Source organism: Mastigoproctus giganteus, chromosome 8 (genome assembly GCF_048544385.1).
Source record: "Mastigoproctus giganteus isolate SK-2022 chromosome 8, ASM4854438v1, whole genome shotgun sequence".
Lineage (NCBI taxonomy): Eukaryota > Metazoa > Arthropoda > Arachnida > Uropygi > Thelyphonidae > Mastigoproctus > Mastigoproctus giganteus.
The window spans coordinates 43,380,916-43,408,566 of record NC_143582.1 but is presented as its reverse complement, the minus strand read 5'-3'; the positions used below and the strand labels follow the sequence as shown (position 1 = coordinate 43,408,566).

The following is a 27,651-nucleotide window of genomic DNA, read 5'->3' as shown; positions in this document are numbered from 1 at the left end:
CAAACAACTCATTTCAAAAATAGTTATATTACTGGCTATAATGGAAACAAGAATAAAAATCCCTCAACTTATCACTAGATTTTGCAAAAGTCTGAAAATTTAAAAGTATAAAATTTAATAGTCAATTACTAGATATAAAAAATATTAGTATATCTGGTGGAAGTGGGAAATATGAGGGCTTTTCAATAAAAAAAAATTAGCATAATTAATTTTTTTTTTCTTTTTGACAACATACCTTTATTAATCATCCATATTTTGATGGTAGTTTTTAAAGTACTTCCCATTTTAAGAAATGCACTTACTCCAACATTGCTGTCATTCTTCAAAAACATGTTGGAAGCCATTTTATGACTTGTATTTGAGAATCTCCTGTCTTTGCAACTTCTGATGACTGGAAATGTTTTCCTCACAACTCCTTCTTGAACGAGGCACCTCCGTAGCCAGGTGGGAAGGAGCAGCAGTGCGCAGCACACATCCCCCGACCAGACCAGGGCCCGAGCCCGCCACCACCAAACACGGAGGATACGGAAAGGCCAGGGAACGACCACCGCATATCCTGGAGCCTTCTTGAACTTTGGAAATAAAAAAAAAAATTGCAGGACAGGGCTGTAAGGTAGATGAGGAACATATCTGACATTAATGCTGGCTAAGTACTCAATGACAGTATGAGCAATGCGATGCCTTGCATTGTCGTTATACAGCATCCACCTACCTGTGTGCAGTTGTGATTGTCTATAATGAATGTGAACCTGCAAAGTGTGCAGTACAGTTCTGTAGTAAGGTCCCATAACAGTTGTATGATGTGGCACTACATGCTGGTAAACCATTCCTTGAATGTCAAAAAAAGAGATGACCATAACCTTCCCTGAAGAAGCTAACTTTTGCTTTTTCAGTGTTGGTGATAATGTAGACTTCTAACAGAGCTTTGTTGCTTACTTTCTGGGTTGAAATGATGAAGCCACATCTCATCTGCTGTTATCACCTTGTGCAGAACCTCACCATCTTCAGTAACCATCCATTGTAGCTACTGACAAAGCTACATGAGAACTTGCTGTTGCTCAGATGTGAGTAGTCTTGGAACCCAGCAAGCAAAAACACGTCATATGCAAATGATCACGGAGAATGACCATTTTCATTTCTGCTAGTTGCCTTACTCTTATACAAAGGTCTTCTCTCACAGTTACAGAAGTAGTGTTTATTGTTTCTGTGGTGACAGCATGGTTGGAGCTGAAGTACCACCAACTTATGCACCGTTCTTTACTGGTAAATACACATCATAATGCCAACCAATGACTACACAGTAGCTTGTCGTCTGTCGCGCCCACCACCAATCATTTCATTGTTTGCCACGCCTACCTGTCAATCAGTATATCGTTCTCGACTTTGCTCCAGTCCGATAACACCTACCGTCTGTTTACCGAGTGAGCAGCGCTAGAGTGCCGTATCGGCAAACTAATTTACCGCGTAAGTTATCCGACGTTTGTCGTCGTTCTCGTGCAGGCTTTCTTTACCCAAGCCAAAACAGTAATCTAACAAAGGAAAACATACAATACATATACACATTTCAGCAACCTAAACTGTTTAAACATACTTCTAGTGGTAATGCCTTATCGCTAGTCATTGCAGTTAAACCAAACAAATGCAAAAATAAAGTTATTTATTGCATCTTAAATATCTGTACGTTGATATGAATTAACACAACTCATCATAAAATGTTGAGTAGTTTGCATAGTATAATAAATGTTGCTCTGAGGTATGTCATCAGTTCTGAGTAAACATGAATCGGCAATGAAGGTATGTCTGATCTAGTAAGAATCACTTGTTGTCTCTGTAGTCATAAGCTGGAGATCCAGCATTTTTTTCAGTTGCCATAGTTCATTAATAACTTGTTTTATCATCATTGTCACTGTGCAATAGAATGCTATTAATATTATGAGTGTTATTTTATATTAGTAATGACCACACAGTGCAAAGGCCTTTTACTGTATCAGCCAAAAAAAACCAAATAAAATAAAATACCCTACCGGAAACCAAATAAAATAAAATAAAATACCTATCCAGCAGGCTTTTAAATTTTCCCAAGATGTTGGCCTCAACTACCCATGGAGGCAATTTATTTCAGTGACAATTTCTTTAACAGCTTGCTGGTTAAAGGAAAACTTTCTATAATTCTTTCCACCTAGTTTGATTTTATGGTTTTAGTGTCACTTAATAGTGTGTAAATTTCACCTTCATTCATTTACTGCTCCCCTCCCAGGACCTTCAATCAGTAAACATATGCGATCACCAAGCTCCATAGCCCACATATTCAAAGTCTCTCCTCACATGGGTGCTGTTTTGCTGATCTCACCTGTAATGGGGCCTGCAATTCATCTAAGGATCTTACCTGTGATCCCAGTAAGTTTCAACTTATATAAAAGTCTATCACTGGGGATGGAGTTTATTGCATCTTAAATACCATCGAAGTCCACATAAACAATGTAAAAATTATTTCCTGCATTGAACTCATTTACACTGTCATAAATTTATCAGGTTAGTTAAACAAGATTTTCCCTTTAACCAATCTGAGTTTTCTTGAGAAAACCATAAATATCTAGATAACCCTGTATTTCATTCTCTATCATTATCCCACAATTTTTCCAACCACTACTTCAGGCTGACCAAAGTGGGTAACTGTAGTTACTCATTTTATTGTTTGAACTACCTTTATGGATTGATCATAGATTGACCTTTTTTCAATACAAGGAATCACCCATGAATGAATCTAATGAACTCCCCATAATTAACTTTAATAGTTTAATGCATTCTTTTCCTTTAAACTAGCTGGGTACTTTAAAGAAGTTTTGCATTTACACCATAATAATTTGAAGTTTACCCACTGTAAATGTACATTTTCAATTCTTCTTACATATCCTGGAATCAAAAAAAAAAAAAAAAAAAAAGTTATCAAAGTTTAGTTTTGTTAATTGTTTTTGAATCTGCTAAAGAGTTATGTGGAGGTGTTTGTGTTTATTAGGGCTTTGAGGGAAATTATTTTACAATTCAAAGAAAATGATGCTAGTTGAGACTGATTTATGCCAAATTTGGTTTAACGCCAGTAGAATGGCTTGTACTTTGTCTTTGACCCAACAACTCCTAAATGAATACAGTATGTATTCATTTAGGAGTCAAGTTTGCAACATTGTTGAGATTTAGCTCTCTTTTTCAGTTCTTTCAGATGTATACCTGAGGGTCAGTTGATCTTTGGATGCACTCACCAGATGTTTTTCACATCTGGTGAGTGCATCCACAATTTAAAAACACAAAACATTCACTAATTATTAGTTGTAGAAGAATATGAGAAAGTTACCTCAATATGATATATTTTTTTTTTTCTTTTTTTATTTTTTTTTTTTTGTAGTTGTTGGCGCATCGGCTTCTGTGGCCACAGTGCACCTCCCAAGGTTTTTGCAGTACTTTGATCCAAGCCCGAGGCGGGATTCAAACCCGCGACCTTTGGGTTGCCAGGCAGGGACTTTACCCACCCGACTGACACCTCAATATGATACATGATATCATACTTCTGTATGATACTCTCCAGTTTAATTAACGTTAGAAACTTTTTAAAATTAATTTAAGGTATTTTATTTTTGTTTAATTTTTTTTTTACTGGAATCATTTTGTGTTAATGTTATATTTGTTTTAATTTCTGGAGAGTATCATACAGAAGTGTTCCACATATCATATTGAGGTAAATTCTCTTATTCTTCTAAAATATTAAAATCAACATAGAACATATTGAGCATCATAGCTCTGGTTTACATTAACTAGTTATTAGTGAAAATTAAGCTGAATAAAGGATTAGAAACCATCTGTTCACAGTATGTATACAGATGGTTTTTAATCCTTTATTCAACTTAATTTTCACTATTAATTAGTGCATGTTCTATGTTTTTAAAATATTCAATTTTATTTGTTATTGTTGTGCCCACCTACCCTCCTCTTAGAATGTTGAACACAGAGTCAAAAATGATCTCCCCCTCATTTAGAGAGCTTATGTTGAAAGAGACACAAGGTTGGTCCTAAGAAGAAAATAATAACAATGAAAAATAAAAACCAAGTGAAAGTGAGGTCCTTAAGATAAAAACTTTGTAAAGTTTTTTTATCTTAATAATGAAAGTAATGTTACCTTCACGTTACTTTTTGAATAATATCCAACAGCACAGAACTTTTTAAAGCTAAACTTTATTTGACTGATCATAATGTTTGATATCAGTACAGATACATTCATGTTTTAAACAATACATAGTTTACAATGGAGATGGAAGTGGCTTATTCTGTAGACCAGCTATGATATTCTTAGCTGTTAACACTGCCATAGCTATTCGTGTTTCTCTTGTTGCACTGCCAATATGAGGTAGAAGAACTGCACAAAAAGGAAAATTGATATTAAAAGTTTCATATTATTAGTATTTATTTAAATCATAATAATACAGTAATACCCCGACTTACGCGAACTCGGAGTTACGCGGTTCTTGATTTTTTCGTTTGGCAACGCTGCCGCCCACTATCTTCAAGGTCGTTTTTCATATGTTATCGATATATGGTGCGACGGCGGAGAATGAGAGCGAAAGATGAACAAAATTCAACTTTGCTGCTTTTATGTTTTTTATATCAGTGAAGGGAAAAACACATTTCACCATAATAACGTAAAAACCAACACAATTCCAGCTATCGGTATAATCGCAAATGCAATTAGATCGAGTTTACTACCAGTTTATAACAGATTTCACTAGCAGAAACGCAACTGGATTTTTATTGTTTTATGGTAGTAACCCCTAGAAATGTGGGGTGTTAATAGTGTATCTCTGCCTTTATGGTGTTGTTTATTCAGTTGCTACATGCGCGCAGCTTTGTTTATGCGTATCAAGCGTGCCTCCTCGTTTTGTAATTGCGCTTTATTCCCTAAAAATGAGTAAAATACTTAATTAAAAGGTGTGAAAAGGAAGCGTCCTGGTGAAGACACTGCAGATTCAGAGAGAAAAAGAAAAGCAATTATCGATAAACAGAGGCGGACTGGATCAAAAATTCTTACCCGGGAAAATTTATAGTGGCCTCATACTATGGTTTATGGCCAAAATCACACTGGCCCACCGGGGTTTCCCCGGTAAGGCTTATGGCCAGTCCACCTCTGTCGATAGAGAAAAAATATGAAATTGTGAAACGCTTTGAGCGAAATGAAAGACCATGTGATATTGCACGTGCTACAGGCCTAAATGAAGCAACGGCGAAAAGCACATGACAATTGCAAACTTGACAGGTTGAAAATTGAAAAGGGCTCAATTGTAAAGGGCTTAAAAATTTTAGAAAACATAGACTCCAACGAAGAACGCGTTATAGCTACAAAGCAAGGAATAAAAAAATTATTAGCTTGCTACGAAGAAATTCTGCGTGAAAAAAAGAAGGCGCTGTGTCGTCAGACGAATTTGTTAGATTTTATGAAGCCATCGAAATAACTTTTTTACGTAAGTCATTTGTTTTTTTTAATACATATTTTGTATTAATATGTATAAAGAACTGCAATTTTATTAATATTTTTCTTCTAAACTAGTGTTTTTGTTAGTCCTTGGTCCCAATTAAGCAAAATTTATATGTATTTATATGCAAAGTTGTACCCCGACTTACGCGAATTCGACTTACGCGATTTTCGTCGGACCCACCTATCGCGTAACTTCGGGGTATTACTGTACTCAGTAAAGCAAAGTTTCTTGCACATAATATATATCTAATTTCACTTTTCAATTTTTTTATTTTTATTTATTTACAAAACTGCCTGTATAATCAGGTAAAGCATACAAAAATTTGTATACTTTACCTGCATTCTATTTTGATCATGGAAAGATGTTGCTCTTACTGAAAATTGAGCACCAAATCCTTAGGGCAAAGACTTTGCCCCAAACAAACTTCAAACAAATATCCATAGTTCTGCCCAAGTTTCTAATGTCTTTTTAAATTGTATAGCATTATCAGAATAGGTGAATCCACTATACAGTAAACCCCCGCTATTCGCGGTTTCGCGTATTCGCGATCGCCGATTTAATATAAAATGAAACCTAAAAAATGTGAATTTTAAAGCGCCGTGAATATTTTCCGCCATAAAAAAACATGGGCGTGGCTAAAATTATCTTTCCCGGTCAAAACAGCGCTCAGTGGGTGGGGGAGAGGGGTGACAAAATCGCGAGCGTGGATGTTTCTCGCTAATCCTTGTTCAGTATGTGTTATGCGCTTGTCACGGAAGGTTTCGTCGTTTGCTTTTAATTTATATGCTTATAAATTGAATAAATTTATAAATTGATTTGCTTACAAAAATGATAAATCTACTGTTTTGCAGTGTAAAACGGACTTTTTCGAGTGTGTTAACGGAAGAAAGTGACTTCCGTGATTGTGGACAAGTTCTTTCTAACTCCTACAAAAATATGGCTAAAAATAACAAGAGAAATGTGAAAATATTAAGGAAGGTGATGACATTAGCGAATAAAATTGAGTTATTAGATAAAATTTCTAATGGTAAAAGTGTCTCCTCAGTGGCAAAACATTATAAAATCAATGAGTCAACGGTACGACCAATCAAGAAATCGGAAGGAAAAATCCACCGTAGTGTCCGTGAAAATTCGCTAATTGCTTCAAAAATTTGCTCTGTAACTCGTGATGTTAAATTAGAAAAAATAGAAAAAGCTTTAAACATGTGGATAGAAGACCGAACTCAAAATAAAATTCCGTTAAGTTCACTCATCATTCGTGAAAAGGCAAAACTCCTTTATCAACACTTGAGCGAAACTGGTGATAGCACTGGCGGGATAAGTTTTTTTGCTAGCAAAGGCATATTACATTTAATATTAAATTGTTTCTTATTTTCATTTCCATGCCATATGCTTGCATTTCACTATGTACTGTCTATGTACATAGTCATATTATGAAGGTACATATAATACATACATAGAAAAAATTTTAGACTAGTTTTTCTTATATATTTCATACTTTGGAACGGAACCCCTTTATTACTATGGGAGCCATAACTCAGTATTCGCGTTTTCGGTATTCGCGACATTTCTCAGGAACGTAACCCCCGCGAATAGCGGGGGTTACGTTCCTGTTATGTTTATCTTTAAAAACATAACTATAACCATTAAATCCTAGAATTGGGCCGCATTTGCCTTATGCAGCAAGATTTTAAGAGTATTTTAACACGTAGTTGAAATAAAATCAAAATTTTTACACTTTACCTGCACTCGGTTTTGATCACAGAGAGAGAGACTGTCTACTCTCATTCAAGCCCAAGCAGAGTCATTAGCACTAATTGCTTGGGATTATGTTAACTTAGAGACAAATGCCACTATCCATGGTTCTACCTAACTTGCTAATATCTTTTTAAATTGTATAGCATCACCAGAATAGGTGTATCTGCTATACATTGAAATATCTGAGATGCAACCAGATATCGAAACTTACTGAGTTCTGGTTGTCAACAAGTTAAACATAAGCCCAAGCCTTAGTGCTGAGAACTCTGTGCTCAGTCTTCAATTAGAGCAAAGTCTCTCCATGATTGAAATTGAAAGCAGGTAAGCATACAAGTTTTGATTTTATTTCAACTACTGTATTGAAATACCCCTGCATCCTAAAGCATTAGCTGGCTATTTGCACAAGCCCACCAAGAACTGTGTGGCATCAGTAAATTATATACAGTGAAACTTCTCCTAACGGACACCTCTCGTTAACGGACATCTCTCTACAACGGACATTTTCAAATTCCCCAACTCACCTCTATTGGTTTTAACGTGTTTGCAGCTTCTGTCTAGCAGACATTCTCTGTAACGGACGTGGACAGGCAATCTGCACTGTTCGTTTAGATTAGCACTTAATTTGATCTCCCCATAACGGACAGCGAGCTTACGGCCCTTTTTCTAGGAACTTTTCTTCCATGTATTGCCTCAATCATGTGTTTATTTTCTATTTCCGATTCTCTGAAATTTATTAAGGTTTACGTTGCGGTTCTAAACCCTTTTTCAAGAATTTTAAGGCACGTGTAAAGCTTCTGATGAATTCGGTGTGTGCAAGGGGGGGAGGGGGAATATGGTCGTCTTTTCAGTTTCAGTTTTTCAGTTTTGTTCAGTGTCGTGTGAAGTGCACAATGTCTTCTCGTAAACATTTAACTTTAAAAGATAAAGTCAAACTCATTAATGCGTATGATCGGCAAAAAAATAGTGTTCGCACTCTCGCTGCAAAATTCAAAATCGGAAAGACGCAGGTAAGCGACATCCTAAAGAAAAAAAATGAACTGCTCAAACAATTTTGGCAACACGGAAATGATCAAGTTCAAAAATCATTCCCGAAAACTGTTGGACTTCAAATTGACAATGTTACGTACGAGTGGTTTTGTCGCAAACATGCTAAAAAAAATTCCCATTAATGGGCCTATTATTAAGGAAAAGGCTTTGGAGGTTGCGAAATCTATGGGAGTAAATGAGTTCAAAGCTTCTGTGGGATGGCTAGACAAGTTCAAAACTCGGCATAAAATTTCTTGGAAAACCGTAAGTGGTGAAGGTGGATCTGTTGATACTGGGGTTGTAACAGAGTGGACCGTCAAATTGGAAGATTTATGTCGTGATTTTGAAGCTAAGGATATTTACAACTGTGACGAAACAGGGTTGTTTTTAAAAGTTCTTCCTGAAAAAACAATGAGTCTAAAAAACGAAAAGTACCAGGGCGGAAAAATTTCTAAGGAACGCTTGACTGTACTATTGTGTACAAATATGCTGGGAGACTTTCAACAACCTCTTGTTATAGGAAAACCACAAAATCCTCGTTGTTTCAAGGGCATAAAGTTGAATCTTGAATGTTGATTGGAAGTCTAATAAAAAAGCGTGGATGAACAAGATATCATGAGCTAATGGATAAGTCACTTTAACCAAAACATGATTCGTTAAAACAGAAAAATTATTCTTTTCATGGATAATGCTGCATCTCACCCGCACATTGAATTGTCCAACATTCAAATTGTTTTTCTGCCACCAAACACATCTGCAGAGTGTCAGCCCTTGGATCAAGGGATAATAAAAAATCAAGGGATAATAAAAAATTTTAAACTTCACTACAGAAAACGTGTTTTAAGATATCTCATTGCTGTTGTTGTTTGGAGCATTAGCAACTAAGGCCATATTGCTCCGGGATATGCGGTGGTCATTCCCTGACCTTTCCGCATCTTCCATATTTGGTGGTGACGGGCTCGAACCCCGGTCTAATCAAGAAGCGTGTACTACGCACTGCTGCTCCTTCCCACCTGGCTACGGAGACGCCTACACCTCATTGCAAACATGAACGATGTAACATGTGTGAGTGACCTTGCAAAGAAAATCAGCATCCTAGATGCGATTCAATGGATTTCCTCTTCAGTAAACGCAATTAGAAAACAAACTGTCGTGAACTGTTTTGTAAAGTCTGGCTTCTCAAACGCAAAAATTTAAGTTGTGAACAGCAATGTGGAGCACCAAGAAGAACAAGAACTTCATCTATTGATAATGTACGATACTTCAGCTACAAGTGACCCTGGCTACAAAGATATAGACTCGAACCTCACTACAGAAGATGGTGCTATAGATATCAACAACATTATCATCGATATTTTTCAAGAAGTTCCTCATGAGGATGAAGAAATGGAAGGAGGTCATTATGTTGAAGAACATATTAACGATGAACCACCGATGAAAATAGAAGAAGCGCTCATACAAATCAATCGTTTAAAAATGTTTTCTGCCACTGAAGTATCTTACTGAAGGACTTTCGATGGTTTCTTCACTCCAAACAAATGTTGAAAACAAAATTATCAGCCAGAAGGTGCAGAAGAAAATAAGTGATTACTGTATGTATTTTTCTTAAGATAAAGTCATAATATGCATAGCACAATTGTATGTATATTATTTACAAAAATATTGTGCAAAATCTGTATATAATTTAATTTAATTTTACATTAAACATTTAACGATTTTTCTTTATCTCTTGTGTATGTAATTGTATATTATTTACAAAAATATTGTTCAAAATCTGTTTATATTTTAATTTAATTTTACATTAAACGGTTAACGATTTTTCTTTCTTTTTTTTTTTTTTTCTCCCTCAGACTTCTTGTTAGCGGACACTTCTCTCTAACGGACACATTTTCGTTCCCCATGGCTGTCCGTTAAAGGGAAGTTTCACTGTATATTCTGTGGTTGCTGTGCTGTTTTACTTTCTGGGATAAAAAAACACTGTACACTTCTGCCCAAGACTGACTGACTTGACCATCACCTGAAAGTCATAACTATCCATTATCAAGTTACCATTATTTTTAATTTTTACTTGAGAACTATCTTGAGAAAATATCAGGTCTCAAATGAAACTTTTGGAAAAAAAAAAAAAGTTTATTTTATGCAAATTTCAGAATAAATTTACAATGATTGGCATATAACACCAAGATGATCTTGCACTACTTATCAAGTTATAGACTCAATAATTTTCTATGGCACAGATATCAAACTTACAGGTCTGTATTTATTCACTTCACCTTTTTGAACCACCTTTTTAAATGGAAGAGACATTTGCACATCTCCAATCTGTAGGGGCTTCCTCTGAATCTAAGCATGTTCTTATTACTATAGCTAAAAAAAAAAGGTTCTTTTAATATAATTGGGTCGATTCAATCAACCCTAAATGCCATATTTACTTTTAGATATATCAGTTTCTCTTCCAGTTTCCTTTCCTTTCAGTTATCATAAAATCATTTAGCTCCCACTCAGAATTAGATAGATTTCTAGTATCCCTATCCCCACTAAAACTTCATGGGTGAATTTAGATGTTTTTGGCTATAACATGCCAAACTAATGAGACCCATGACAGAGAAAAAAAATGCATGGGATGCATATAAATTATCAGGCAACAAAAGCCTATGGTAGATATAAGCTAGTCTGTAATCAAGTCACAAAGGCGGTTAGCCAAGCAAAGGCAGATTATGAGAAATCTTTGGCAAAGGATGCAAAGAAAAACAGTTTTTTATTTTTTTTATATATATGCTTCCATAAAGCTTTCCCTTGATATTATTCATTTCGGTTTTTGTCTTGATAGTACAAAGACATGACTCCAGTTGTATCCAGAAAGTTGAATGTCTTATTTTGCCACTTATTTTGCTCTCCATCATTTGGCATTTCAGCTTTTGTGTTGGTGTGAAGGCATGCTTAGCTATATCCAGTAAGCTGTTAGTCTTAAATATTATCTTGTGTAACACGTTAATTTCTTGTGAGGTGTTTTATTTTAATTTTTAAGATTTCTACTTAAGAACATTAAAAATTTGAACACATTAATTTTTTACAGAATGAAATGCCCACTCTTGGCCTGCTGGTTGATCATTCAGCTGATCCACACATATAGCCTATGAAAATTAGTTTAGCATATGTGGGCTACATTAGTCAAACAGATGTGGACTGATTCACCTGAATGGTAAATACAGAAGTACAGTAATACCCATGTCTGAGTTGACTGGTTCTAATCCATGCGATCATTGTATATGGTTAATGATTAAGTTCTTGTCAAGTTTCTAGCTGTAAATTCCACTGATCTATGTAGTCAGCTAGAATATAAACAGAATGTTTTTTCTTTTAAATGGAAAACATAGTTTTCTTTAATTTTATAAAAATTAATTCTTTTACTCCACTGTTGGAATAGGCAAAACATCGAAAAAGGAAAAACTTGAAAATTTAAACTGCCATCAAAGTGATGCAAGTGAATTTTAATATTCTTTTAGTTTTGATTTTCGATTGGGATACCTGATTTTGTTGGAATTTGAGATGTACATAAAAAAATCAGATTAAATTTTAGGCATTCTGCATATGCCAATGCACCAGTTTATGTAAACATGGGCTTAAACATTTTTTTCTGGTTACCCGGTTCCATGCTACCTGAAGGATGGCACTGACTGGTTAGAAATTATTTTTGTGTAAACAAGACCAGTTTATAGTAGCTAGAACATAAGTGCATTCTGAAAAAAATTATGTTAAAATACAAAAGAATAAAAGCAGTTTTTCTAAGTTGTTTACATACACTCCCTTGCTCTCCACAGGATTAAGGTCAATTGCAGTTGTTAACCCAGTTCAAAGAATCTTTTGCTACAGTATACAGCAAGCCTGGGCAAACTTTTTGGCTGAAGGGCCACATTAGGAATTCAAAAAGAAGGCGGGCTGCATGTAAAATACTGTTTTTAGATATATATTATTTGTTATCATGAAGAAGAAATATAACATAAAAAAAAAAATATTCTCTAACAACCAAGCATTTAATGAGATGAATGGAACTGTTTTACTTCTTTTAACATTTTTTTTAAATTTTGGGTGTTAATTTTGTAGTCGAGATTCTTAAAACTCCTTGTAAATGTTCATCTGTGATGTTTGATCGTAAAGAATTTTTATTTAGATTCATGATGGAAAATGTTTGTTCACATATGTAGGTTGATCCAAAAATAACCAACATTTTTCCGGCAAAATCTTTTAAGTTCGTCGAATTTGTCCGAATTAAGAGTATTGTAAAATTTACAGATTTCCTCAAGACGGTGCAATTCCCTTTTAATCGGTATCACACTGCAGATCTATAATCTGAAGTTCAGTGCACTATCAATTTCTATTGAAAATGGGTCGTGCACTATTGCCAAACTTGTCTCAATTTTTTGGAAGTTGCCAAATCTTCATGAAAAGTCATTCATAAAAAATTATTCAAAGCGTTGATAATTTCACAATATTTTTCAAATTTACTTTCTGGAATTTTCAGCAACTTCATGGTTGGAAAGTGGTCTACCTTGTTAATCAATAAATGTCGAAGGAACAACTGGAGTTTTGGCGCCTCCATAGCCAGGTGGGCAGGAGCAGCAGTGCGTAGCACACGCTTCTTGATTAGACTGGGGTTCGAGCCCGTGACCTCTACCAAATACGGAGGTTGCAGAAATGTCAGGGAATGACCACCGCATATCCCCGGAGCAATATGGCCTTAGTTGCTAATGCTCCTAAAAACCAAATAACAAACAAACAACTGGAGTTTTAATTGAAATCCCTTCAAACTTTTTAACATATCATGGGCGTTTAAATTTTTCCCTTGTAACACGTTGTTCCCTTGTTGAAAGTGTGTCACGATGTCCAGGGTAAACGCAAAATCACAAATCCAGTTATTATCAGTTAATTTGGGAAAGTCCATAATATTTTTCAGTTTTAAAAATAGAATGATGTCATCTTTAAGATCCCATACTTGCCGAAGAACTTTTCTTAAGTTAAGCCATCGAATTTGGCCATGATAAGGAATATCTGTGTACTCAGATTCAATATCTTGAAGAAAATTAACGAACTGTCTGTGTTTCAGGCCCCTCGATCGTATTAAATTTACTAGTTTAATAATACAAGGTGTGACATGTTCAACTTTTGCAACATTTTTACATAATACTTGTTGATGTATAATACAATGAATTGTAATTAAATTATAATCAGGATAATTTTCGCAAATTTTATCCCGAATTTTCTTTAACGCTCCAACATTTTTACCTGTCAAACTTGGTGCTCCGTCAGTTGTTACGCTTACCATTTTGTTCCATTGTAAATTATATTTTGTTAAGCATTTTTCAACTTTTTCAAATATATCAGCTCGTCGAGAGCTATCGAGTACCATGTTATGGATTCTAATACTGATAATAATTGCTCATTCAAATTTGTATCAATACATTCAATTCTTCTTACTACGGTTCGCCGAGATAAACTTATATTCTCAAATTTGTATTTAATGTCAGGACATATAATTCCACAAGCTTCAGTCATACATTCTTTAATATAGACTCCATCAGAAAAAGATTTGTTGCTTTTTGCAATTATATGAGAAATAACAAAACTTGCTTCTATAGTAGCTTCTTGTTCCTTAGTTAGCCATGTAAACACATTTTGTTGTCTAGATAAATTTTGAATCAATCCAGCAGCAGTTTTCCTTCTCGCTTCCGGAGTTAAATTGGCCCCATATTCGGAATGTTTTGTACTCTTTCAACACTGACACACTCTCCCGGCAGATGAGACAAATAATCTGATCATTTATGTTAGCAAAAAAATATTTTGTGTTCCACTCTTCATTGAAGACACGATGCTCTTGTTGAATTTTGCGTTTTTTATTCATTTTTAAAAGGGCATAAATATTATTTTTATCGCTACTGGTACCAAGATGATAACCGAAGATAACACAAAAAAACTAACTGCGGGATGACCGTCAGAGAAAACAGATTGGAACTGTGGCCGGTGCATTGGCTCGCTCCGGTTCGTGCACAATTTCAAATTCTATCTCAATTTGAACAATAGAGAGATGATAAAATAATTTACAAGTCCACAAATTCTATAATGTATTACATATACAAATTTATTTTTCAAAAAGGCGTCGCAAAAGGCATAAAATAAGTAAACTTTTTTTGAAAATACAATTAAAGCTCGTGGGCCGCACAAAAATGTGCGGCAGGCCGTAGTTTGCCTGGGCCTAGTATACAGTAATCTATTTTTTGTGCCATTTTATCTGAGCTGATGTCTTTTTTCGTAATTTGTGTCTTTAAATTAATTTAAAGTTTGTTTATATTAAATCTCATCTAGTAATGTTACGGTTACAAAACGTAAACTGACGGAATTGAGCCTGAAAATTATACAAGAGGCTGATAGGATTGAATTTAGCAAAACAAGCATTGTAAAAGAATACAACATCCCTGTACCTACTTCTACTGATAAACTGAAAAAACTGCATGACACTGGAGCAGCGATAAAAAAACGAATTCCTGGTTCAAAACACGAGGAGCTTGAAACAAAATGTTTTGAGTGGTACCAACAAATGCATGCATCTAATTTGCCAATATCAGGTCCGATTTTGCAAGAAAAGGCAAATTATCTGGCTCAGCAACATGGAATTATCAACTTCAAATGCAGCAGTGGCTGGCTCCAAAGATTTAAATGGTTTCGCGAAATGTTTACTGCAAGTCTGGATTAGTCAACAAGGAAAAGGCTACAGATTGGATGTGTTCTGTACGGTCCATTCTTGAAAAATATGAGGCCAAGGATATTTTTAATCTTGATGAGACAGGTAAAACATTTGCTATTTGAGGAGAGTCTTGTCATGGTGGAAAATCAAGTAAACAAAGACTCACTATTCTGTTATGCTGCAATTCAAATGGCAATACAAAACTATGCCCACTGGTGATTGGTAAATTTTCCAAGCCAAGATGTTTTAAAGAAGCTAACCAACTTCACTTTACATGTGGCCAATACTTGCTTGGCTTACAGTCAATATTTTTCAGTCTTGTTATCAAAAGTAGACAGAATGGCTTGAGAAAAAATGAACATTTTGATGATTCTAGATCATTGTACAGCACATTCTGCCAAGGCACTTATGTTGAGAAATATATGGCTGTTGTTTTTAATCTCCCATTACCATCCGTAGTCGAGTGGTCAGCAGTGCAGTAGCACAAGCTCTTTGAGTAGACCGGGTATAAAGCCCCTGACTGCTAAATACAGTCGACCTAAATACAGAGGATGGAAGCCTCCTCAACATAAATTGTTGAGGAGGCTTCCATCCTGCAGTGGGTGATAATGGCTGCAGTTTACCTTTTTTTACTGCCAGTTTTATGCAGCCACTGAATCAAGGCATTATTATAACCACAAGGGAGCATATAGAGCCTGCCTGATAAGGTACTTGATCCTCAACATAAGAGGGAGGGAGGGAACAATTATCCCCGGGGGGCTCACATCTGGTGAGTATGGGCTTGGCACACCCAGGGTCCTGAGCTGGATATCATCATTCTTCTCTTTCTTGGTGATTCCCTTCTAGTTCTCTCTCTCTCTCTCTCTCTGAGAGGGTAACTCGGAGAATTTTTTTTTTTTTTTTTTGCTGGTGCAGCATAAGCCTCAGGCTTCCTTGCACCATATAGCTAATAATAATAATAATAATTTGCAGTTAAATTGGAATGTCTTGGATGCTATTCATAATCTTGTTATTGCTTGGGACAGTATTGCATCAAGTGTAATAATCAACTGCTTCAGAAAGAGTGGCTTTGGAGAGAATATCATCAAAAAACATGGTCCAGCAGATGAATGTGATAGCAATATTGAGGAATGGGCAAATTTACCATTAGTAGAGGCATACAATGCAAGAAAGCAAGCTTATGCAGCATCAGCCAAGGAAAAAAAAAAACGCTCCCATTTCACCCCTCCGTTTGTTCCAAATACCTGCCCAGCTCAGCCTTAAATTTATTCAGGCTATCAACTTCCACAACAAAAGATGGAAGTATGTTCCACCAATCAACTACCTGCTGGCTAAAGGCAAATTTTCACACATCTATTCTACAACTGTCTTTCTTCAATTTGAATTTATGCCCCCTCAGGTTCTTAATCTGAGCAAGAGGAAGAATCCCATCAGCATTCAGCTTGCTCAACCCATTCAAGGCCTTATACGCCTCAATCAGATCACCTTGCAGGTGCCTACTCTCCAGGCGCTGCAATTTGCAGAACTTAAGCCTTTCTTGGTAAGGGCACCCCTTTGTTTCCCTCACCAATCTTGTTGCCCTCCTTTGTACTCGTTATAAAAACTCTACATCCTTCCTAAAATGAGGCCTCCAGACTTGTACACAGTACTCTACGTGTGGCCTGACAATTGCCTTGTACAACAGGATAATCATCTCCCTGTCCCTGCTAGCAAAATTCCTATATATCATTGACAAGGCTCCATGACCTGCCCTGGAAGCCCATATGCACTGCTCAGCAACCTTCATATTTGACTGCACAATTACCTGCAGGTCTTTTTAACTTTCCACTTCCCTGAGCGTAATACCACACAGTTAGTACGTTTCTCTTGGGTTTTTGCTACCGATATGCAGTACAGTCAGTCCTCATATAGCACGATAGTTGTGTTCCTCGTGCAATATAAACAACAGGCCCTATGGGAAAAATAGGGTTAGGTGCCGACCTCCCAAGATTGAACACACATTTGTAACCAAAACATTACCAAGCACAATAAATAATCGTATATAAAATACTTACGTATCTTATTACGACTATTACATAATAAAATATTGCTACTGCTTTTGCTTCTATCATAAGCAAACTTGTTTTTTGTTTGATTTTCTATCCAAACAGATGACAGCTGTTCCATCTCTTTCAATTCTTTGTATCTTAATCTAATGGATTTTAATTACACTTTGAGTTATTCCTGCTATGAAAGTTTTTATTTTCTCTGCATTCTTTGTAATTCTCGGTGTTGCCTCATTTAGGTCTGTAGCACGTGCAATATCACATGGTCTTTCATTTCGCTCAAAGCGTTTCACAATTTCATATTTTTTCTCTATTGACAGAGGCGGACTGGCCATAAGCCTTACTTGGGAAACCCCGGTGGGCCGGAGGCCGGTGTGATTCTGGCCATAAACCATAGTATGAGGCCACTATAAATTTTCCTGGGTAAAAGTTTTTGACCCAATCCGCCTCTGTTTATCGATATTGCTTTTCTTTTTCTCTCTGAACCTGGAACCAGCATGGTTTTGTTAAGGGGAAGTCTTGCCTGACCAATTTGATTGGATATTATGATGCAGTCACAAAAGAACTGGATGTAGGGAATAGCTTTGATATTATATACTTGGATCTTAGAAAGGCTTTTGATACTGTTGCACATGGAAGACTGCTACACAAATTGGAGCAGTGTGACATTGGAGGCAAATTGCTGCTATAGATAAAGGGGTGGTTGAGGTGGAGAAGACAGAGAGTGGTAATCAATGGACACTGCTCATCGTGGACTAATGTTATTAGTGGAGTCCCTCATGGCTCAGTGTTGGGTCCATTATTGTTTTCTGTATTTAGAAATAATATTGATGATGGTATATCAAGCTTAATGTCCAAGTTTGCAGACGATACAAAGGTTGGCAGGGTTGTCAAGGACACTACTGACACTATGCTGCTGCAACAGGATCTGGAAAGGTTGAGCAGATGGGCTGAGAGGTGGCAAATGAAGTTTAACATTGACGAATGTAAAGTACTACACATGGGAAACAGCAACCCCAGAGCAACGTATCAACTCTGTGGTACTACACTGACAGTGGTAGAGAATGAAAGGGACTTGGGGGTGGTTGTGCAGGCAGATATGAAGTTCTCTGAGCAGTGCAGATGGGCTGCAAGAGTAGTTCATGGAGTATTGTCAATGATATACAGGAATTTTTCCAGCAGGGATAAGGAGGTGATTATTCCCTTGTATAAGGAAATGGTCAGGCCACACCTAGAGTACTGTATACAGGTCTGGAGGCCTCATTTCAAGAAGGATGTAGAGCTGCTGGAACGAGTACAGAGAAGGGCAACAAGATTAGTGAATGGAACAAAGGGGTGCTCTTACGAAGAAAGGCTTAAGTTTTGCAAATTACAGTGTCTGGAGACTAGGCACCAGTGAGGTGATCTGATAGAGGAAAGAGGAAAGACAGATGTAGGATAGATGTGAGGAAATTTGCCTTTAGCCAGCGGGTGGTTGATTGGTGGAACAGCCTTCCATCCCTTGTAGTGGAGGTTGATAGCCTAAATAAGTTTAAGGCTCAGCTGGACAGGTATTTTGAACGAACAGAGGGGTGAAGTGGAAGTGGGTTTTTTTTTTTTTTTTTTTTTGGCTGATGCTGCATAAGCTTGCTTTCTTGCATCAAATGCCTCTACTAATGCTAATGAACCTGCAGTGTCTTCACCAGGATTCTTCCTTTTCACACCTTTTAAGTATTTTACTCATTTTTAGGGAATAAAGCACAATTACAAAAGGAGGAGGCACACTTGATACACATAAACAAAGCTGCGCGTGTGTAGCAACTGAATAAACAACATCGTAAAGGCAGAGAGAGATACACTATTAACAACTCACATTTCTACGGGTTACTACCATAAAATAATAAAAACAATTTCCAGTTGCGTTTACTACCAGTTTATCTGTTATAAACTGGTAGTTTACAACAGTAAACTGCCAGTTTACTGTTATAAACTTAATCTAATTGCATTTGCGATTATACCGATAGCTGGAATTGTGTTGGTTTTTACGTTATTATGATGAAATGTGTTTCCCCTTCACTGATATAAAAAACATAAAATACATTTTCAGAATCTTCTCTTCATTCCTATTGTGTTGCGTTCGGTTGGGGTGATTCTTTGTTCGACTGCCATTTCTTGTAAACAGAAAGGCGAATCGTGCATAAACGAATTCAGTTCGTGTTATATAAGATATCGTTTCCCTATTTATAAATCATGTATGATCGAATTCGTGTAGTGTAAACACGTGTTGTACGAGGCCTGACTGTACTTTGCATTTGTCAATGTTAAACTTCAGTTGCCACTTCTCAGCCCATTTGCCTAACTTATCTAGATCCAGCTGAAGTAGCATACTGTCTTTACTGTCGTTAACAACCCTGTCAACCTTTGTATCATCTGCAAACTTGAACATTAATCCTGATATACCTTAGCATTAGCATTAGTAGAGGCATTTGATGCAAGAAAGCAAGCTTATGCAGCATCAGCCAAAAAAAAAATAAATAAATAAAATAAAATAAATAAATAAATAAATAAAAAATAAAATAAATAAAATAAAATAACCACTTCCACTTCACCCCTCTGTTCGTTCGAAATACCTGTCCAGCTAAGCCTTAAACTTGTTTAGGCTATCAACTTCCACGACAAGGGATGGAAGTCTGTTCCACCAATCAACCACCCGCTGGCTAAAGGCAAATTTCCTCACATCTATCCTACATCTGTCTTTCCTCAATTTGAATTTATGCCCTCTCAGGTGATTATTCTGAGCAAGAGGGAGAATCCCATCAGCATTGAGCATGCTCAAACCATTCAAGGCTTTATACACCTCTATCAGATCACCTCACTGGTGCCTAGTCTCCAGACACTGTAATTTGCAAAACTTAAGCCTTTCTTCATAAGAGCACCCCTTTGTTCCATTCACTACTCTTGTTGCCCTTCTCTGTACTCGTTCCAGCAGCTCTACATCCTTCTTGAAATGAGGCCTCCAGACCTGTATACAGTACTCTAGGTGTGGTCTGACCATTGCCTTATACAAGGGAATAATCACCTCCTTATCCCTGCTAGAAAAATTCCTATATATCATTGACAATACACCATGAGCTACTCTTGCAGCCCATCTGCACTGTTCAGAGAACTTCATATCTGCCTGCACAACCACCCCCAGGTCCTTTTCATTCTCTACTACTGTCAGTGTAGTACCACAGAGTTGATACGTTGCTCTGGGGGGTTGCTGTTTCCCATATGTAGTACTTTACATTTGTCAATGTTAAACTTCATTTGCCACCTCTCAGCCCATCTGCTCAACCTTTCCAGATCCTGTTGCAGCAGCATAGTGTCAGTAGTGTCCTTGACAACCCTGCCAACCTTCATATTGTCTGCAAACTTGGACATTAAGCTTGATATACCATCATCAATACATTTTATAAATACCTTCATCGATATCATTGATGAATACACAAAACAACAATGGACCCATCACCAAACTCTGGGGAACTACATTTAAAGGAGCTGTGGATTTTGTTGGTAAATTTAAAGAGTTTGTAAAGGTAGATGTAGTTTCTATATGTACCTTCACAAACTCCAGAAGAGCTGCTAAAGCACAAGCAAAACAATGATGTTTTTGTTACCAGTGACAGCAAAAGTGAAGAAGCACACACACATCTAAAAAAGATGCCCAAAATGCATTGAGCATAATAGAGAATGTGTTGGGCTGCAGTAACGTTGATAAAGAAACAACTTGATAAATCAGGTGAGCGTGGGGGCCAGGCAACGGGTCCACCACGGCCAATCCATCGACGCCCAAAACACCTGTTCAAATGGTCATGAATACACCTTCCATAATGGTTAGGCACCCCATCATGTTGAAACCAAATGTTGGATCTCACATTTGCTGGAACATCGTCAAGTAACCCTGGTAGAACTTGTTCAAGAAAGATCCGATATTTAGCAGAGTTCATGCAAGATGGTAACAGGTATGGGCCGGCTAAGCAGTCACCAGCCATACCTGCCCACACATTTATTGCGAAGCAATGTTGTGCCGCATGGGGGCGCACACCGTGTGGGTTGTCGTGAGCCCACACATGAGCATTGTGCTGATTGAATAAGCCTCATCCGTGAACAAAACATAGGCTGCAAAATTCAAGTCTTGAATGCTTTCTTGGAGAAACCACTGCGCAAAAGCCACATGTGCAGGATGATCTTGGGGGAGCAGTAACTGAACCCTTTGGAGATGAAAGGGGTGTAAGGAATCGTGCCAGACATGCTGTACACTGCAACGAGACACTCCTAAGGCAGAGGCAACGGCACGTGTGCTGGTAGTAGGATTATTCTGGATGGCATTCAACACACTTTTTTCCATGGCGGGAGTTCGCGTTGAATGTGGTCTGCCCGTACTACTCCTGTTACCTCTAAATGACCCATAATCACACAAATTTTGATGCACACACAAAAAAAAACAGTGGTCCAGTACATGTCTGTCTGGGAAGCATTCTCCATAAATTCATTGAGGGCTCGTCCATTGCCCTCTGCTAATCCATACCCTAAGTGCATGTTTGCCAGCTCGCAGTTCGTATATTGATGCATGCTCTTCGTGCAGCAACTACTGCTTGAATGACTAAACCAGAAATTTTCCCTCTTGCGAACTGATGAACAGCACCGTGTACCAACTTACGTTTCCAGTTATGGGTTCCTATGCAGTTCACATTCCTTTAGATGTTACCTACCTCCCCTAAACATTTGTACCAATATTTTTGAGACACCCTGTATAGTATGTGCCAAAAAAAAAAAAAAAATAATAATAATAAAGATAAATTTTGACACTTTTGAAGCACCTCGTTATTACAAACCTCATTATTACAAAACATGAAAATTTAGTTCCCTTGAACTTTATATTAACAAGATTCTACTGTATTATTTTTTCTTATATCCACTATACCAGCATTTCCCAAACGGTGTTCCACGGAAAAATTGTACTTAATAATTAAAAAAATAAATAAATATATAAATTTTGCAAATTTGTAGTGTACACCACTTTTGTATTATTATAATTTTTAACATTTTATTTCGGTTATTATACTGGCATAGACTAATAATCAAATAGACCACGGAACTAAAAAAAAAAATCTACAAAAAACTAGCACAGTAGCAATCTAATATGTCATTCGAATGTGAATTAGCCTGCAGTACACGGGCTGAAGGAGAGGAGGAAGCGAACCAATATCATAACTAAACTCACTTTCTTGTATAATTTTTTTTTGATAATTATTAGTATTTCGAAATATTATTATTAAAATATGCGACCATGGATTTGTGGTTGAAAAAAGGAACTTTAAAACGAGAAGCAAAGCACTGCTAGTAGTGCAACTGTGGTTGATGAAAACGAACACAATATTGTCACCCTTCAAAGTGAGAATGAACAATTACAGCCTTTTGTTCCCCAAAAATCTGAAGTGAAGAAACGAGAACCAACTAATAAAAGACCAAAACAAAAGTATAATGACAGTTATTTGAATTACGGCTTTACATGTGTTGGAAATAAAGATGCTCCTGATGCACAGTGCATCATGTGTAATAAAATATTAGGAAACAGTTATTTGGTTCCCTCTAAACTTGTATTTCATAAGTGTTCTGCAAATATGTTGTGAGATGAAAAGTGTTGTGACTAAAACGTTTGGGAAATGCTGCACTATACTGTCAAGGTGATGGATACATTAAGTGCCCAATTTTAAATCATTTATTGCCTTTATTCCAAATACTTCCATGGTATCACAGAGAACTTATATGCAACAGATGGTGTGACTTTTAGAATATGATGAGAGCCTTGTCACTTAATTCAACCCTGGAGGAATTCATGCAAGGCACATGGGTAGAATTTTTATCAGCGTGGTCTGTGCTTCTTAACAGGAGTGACTGCTCCTACAGGGATGGGGTACAAGTAAATAGAAAGGGTGCAAGGATATTTGCTGAAGCTATCAAGGCAGTGTTAGGTAGGTTGGAAAACTGCTAGCTTGGGGGGGGGGGGAAATACGCAGACTAATAAATTAACAGTAGCCAAAGGCAGAGGTGAAAGTGATTCTTGCACTGCTTCTACTGGAATAAGCAGCAGCCTGGAAAGCAATGTGCTGGGAGTCATCATGGAAGAAGTAAAATCACAGGCTCTTGTTAGGGTAACTAAGAGTAAGAACAGGTGAATGTATATTGTATCTACATGTATTGCATGTATTGTATCTACACTAGGAGTATAGAAAAATAAATTTGATGAATTCGAAGTGCTGGTCAAGACATCAAAGGCAGATATTTTTAGGATATCAGAGACATGGTGTCATACTGATATAAGGAATTGGACAAACAACTTCAGTAGTCAACACCCATTGAAGCCTGATGGGAGCTTTTTGTTAATACCATCTTCAAAGGAGGGTGAATCCGTGTCAAGGCCATCTTTTATAGCCCGGGCATATTCCATTGCCATATTACTGATATAAGAAATGCAGAATTTAAATTTGGGGAGTTAAAATGTGAACAGAAGGTACATAGTGTATAGTGTAATTTGACCAGTGGCACCAGGGATTTACCCAAACTAGACAATTGGTACTCTTTGATGTGTACACAACTTTTTATCAATGATATTATTATTATTAGCTACATGGTGCAAGGAAGCCTGAGGCTTATGCTGCACCAGCCAAAAAAAAAAAAAAAAAAAAAAAAAAAAATTCCCCGAGTCACCCTGAGAGAAAGAGAGAGAGAGAGAGAGAGAGAGAGAGAGAGAGTCAAAAGTACAAGGAAATCACCAAGAATGAGAAGAATGATGATATCGAGCTCAGGACCCTATGTGTACCAAGCCCATACTCACCAGATGTGAGCCCCTGGGGTTGATGATGGTATAATGCCCAATTTCACAGATGATACAAAGGTTGGCAAATTTTTTAATGACAGTAAAGACAGTATGCTACTGCAACAGGATCTAGAAAAGTTAGGCAGATGGGCTGAGAAGTGGCAATTGAAGTTTAGCATTGACAAATGAAAAGTACTGTACTGCATATGGGTAGCAGTAACCCAAGAGAAAAGTACCAACTGTGTGGTTAGCATTAGTAGATGCATACAATGCAAGAAAGCAAGCTTATGCAGCATCAGCCAAAACATACAATTAAATTAAAAATAAATAAATAAATAATAATAATAAAAAAAAAACACTCCAATTTCACCTCTCCATTTGTTCAAATACCTGTCCAGCTCAGCCTTAAATTTATTTAAGCTACCAACTTCCACAACAAAAGATGAAAGTCTGTTACACGAATCAACTACCCGCTGGCTAAAGGCAAACCTCCACACATCATCTATCCTACATCTGTCTTTCCTCAATTTGAATTTATGTCCTCTCAGGTGATTATTCTGAGCAAGAGGAAGAATCCCATCAGCATTGGGCATACTCAAACTATTCAATGCTTTATACACCTCTATCATATCACCTCGCCGGAGCCTAGTCTCCAAACACTGTAATTTGCAAAACTTAAGCCTTTCTTCATAAGAGCAACCCTTTGTTCCATTCACTAATCTTGTTGCCCTTCTCTGTACTCATTCCAACAGCTCTACATCCTTCTTAAAATGAAGCTTATCCCTGCTAGAAAAATTTCTGTAGATCATTGACCAGACACCATGAGCTACACTTTCAGACTGTCTGCACTGCTAAAAAAACTTCATATCTGCCTGCACAGTTATTCCCAGGTCCTTTTCATTCTCTACCACTGTCAGCGTAGTACCACAGAGTTGATACGTTACTCTGGGGTTACTGCTTCCATATGTAGTACTTTACATTTGTCAATGTTAAACTTAATTTGCCACCTCTCAGCCCATCTGCTCAACTTTTCTAGATCCTGTTGCAGCGGCGTACTGTCCTTACTGTCATTAACAACCCTGCAAACCTTAGTATTGTTTGCAAACTGGAACATTAAGCCTGATATACCATCATCAATGTCATTTATAAATACAGAAAACAACAATGGACCCAACAATGAACCCTGAGGGACTCCACTAATAACATTAGTCCACGAAGAGCAGTGTCCATTGATTACCACTCTCTGTCTTCTCCCACTCAACCATCCCTTTATCCAAAGCATCAATTTGCCTCCAATGACACACTGATCCAATTTGTGCAGCAGTCTTTCATGTGCAACAGTATCAAAGGCCTTTCTAAGGTCTAAATATGATATCAAAGTTATTCTTTGCATCCAGTTCCTTTGTGACCACAGAGGAATCAAATTGGTCAGACAAGACTTCCCCTTAACAAACCCATGCTGTGTCCGAGCTATAACTGAAGTCTTGTCTAGATTATCCTGCAATGCGTCTTTAACAAGTGTCTCCATTAATTTCCCTGGAACAGAAGTTAAACTAACAGGTCTGTAATTACCTGTCTCCCTTTGATCCTCCTTTGTGGATTGGGGTCACATTTGCACATCTCTAATCCATGAGTACCTCCCCCGAGTCCAGGGAAGCTTTCATAATTATGGCTAACAGTTTGCTTACTTCCTTTAATATAACTGGATAGATTTCATCCACCCCAGGTGCCTTTCTTATGTTTATCTTCAACAATTTCTCCTCCACTTTACTCTTAGTTATTACAAGATTATCTAGCTTACTGCCAGAATTTAGTACACCTCTGGAATTCCCCTCGCTGAATAACTCCTCATGTGTGAATGTAGATGCAAAATATTCATTTAGTTTGTTAGCTACCTGAGCAGGATCATCAACAGTGAACCATCAATATCAATGTGGACCAATCTGATTCATCCCCTTCTTTCTAGAGTTTACATAAGTAAAGAACTCTTTGCTGTTTTTCCTTGCATCCTTTGCCAAAGATTTCTCGTAATCTGCCTTCGCCTGCCTAATCTCCTTTGTGACTTGGTTACAGACCAGCTTATATCTATCTGCCATTATATCTGTCTGCCAGGGGCAAAGGTTGATGCCGTTGTAGAGCAGATATCATCTTTTAAGGGCACAAAAGTGATATAGTTGTACACGTTGGCACTAATGATATTAAGAGTAGGAGACCAGCGGAATTACTTAACAACTACAGGTCACTGTTGAAAAAAAGCCATGAATTAGGGTTGAATTTGAAAGTGTCTGCAATTCTGCCCAGACACGATAGGAGGGAGTATATGATGAGACCCTGTCGATCAATTCGGCCCTGGAAAGATTGGGCAAGGCTCAAGGGGTAGAATTTTTTTCAGCCTGGTCTGTACTTGTTAACAGGAGAGACTGCTTCTACAGGGATGGGATACACTTAAATAGAAAGGGTGCAAGAATGTTTACTGATGCTATCGAGACAGTGTTAGGTGGGTCGGAAAACTGCTAGATTGGGGGGATACAAGGACTAATAGATTAACAGTAGCCACTGGCAGAGGTGAAAGTGATTCTTGCACTGCTTCTATTGGAATGAGCCGCAGCCTGGAAAATAAGATACAGGATATTTCAGAGACTGTTGGGAATCATTGGGTTACAAGAAAACACATGGGTTGTGTTAGGGTAGCTAAGAAAAAGAACAGGTGCATGTATACTTGCATGTACACCAATGTTAGGAGTTTAGTAAATAAATTTGATGAATTTGAGGTATTGCTCCAAACATCAAAGGCAGATATTGTGGGGATTTCAGAGACATGGTGTCACACAGATATAAGGAATGTAGAACTGGAATTTGTGGAGTACAATGTCTACAGAAAGGATAGACAGGATAGGAAGGGAGGAGGGGTTATGCTATTACTTAAGAAATACATAAAATCCAAGGAAGTGAAGCCAGTCGACATTGCTGGACAGTGCAGTGTCGAGTCAGTTTGGTGTGACATAACCATTGGGAGATCAAAATTGAGAGTAGGAGTGTGCTATAGACCTAATGACTCTGATGAGTATAATAAGAAATTGTACAACAATATTTCTTAGTTGGTATGAAAAGCCTAGTAGCCTCCAAAATTAATTCTTTGAATTCTTCCCATTTTGAATTTGCTGTTGGTAACATCATCAGTTGGTCCCACTGTATAGAATTTAAATACAGTCATAGTCCATCGTAGTCGCCTTTACGAAAGCAATAACCCTTCCCTTTACCCTTGATGGTAGTTACCTCATTAAGTAAATCCCACTTCAGCACACTGTGATCACTGCCACCTAGTGGTTCATTTACCTGCAGATTCTTAATGCATGAAGAATCACTACTGATAATCAAATCAAGAGTATTACTCCCTCTAGTTGCCTCCTGAACATGCTGATGTAGAAAACAATCATCCAATAAATCCACAAAAGCCTTGCTAGTGCGTGAGTGACCAGCCCCCAAATTCCAGTCAATATCTGGGAAATTAAAGTCCCCATTATAAGACACTCTGTTTTAATTGCCCACTATTTCTCTGCAGAATTGTTCATTATACTCATCAGATTCATTAGGCATATAACACACACCTAATCTCATTTTTCCTTTTCCAGTGCTTATGTCACACCAAACAGACTCAACATTGCAATTTTATGTGTTTCTTAACTAACAGCATAACCCCTACTCCCTTCCTGTCTTGTCTAT

The 27,651-nt window shown here is 37.2% G+C and overlaps 1 protein-coding gene across 3 annotated transcripts in view; it reads right to left on the bottom strand.

Moving 5' to 3' along the window:
* Positions 1–4,272: 4,272 nt before the first annotated feature.
* LOC150081492 (glyoxylate reductase/hydroxypyruvate reductase-like) overlaps positions 4,273–27,651 on the bottom strand; it is a 240,693-nt gene continuing 217,314 nt past the window's right edge. For all 3 annotated transcript variants that reach the window (XM_090379326.1, XM_090379328.1, XM_090379327.1), the window contains one exon: positions 4,273–4,405. In XM_090379326.1, the coding sequence (XP_090235452.1) occupies positions 4,290–4,405 (116 nt within the window). In that variant the 3' untranslated portion in view covers positions 4,273–4,289. The remainder of the gene's footprint in view (positions 4,406–27,651) is intronic.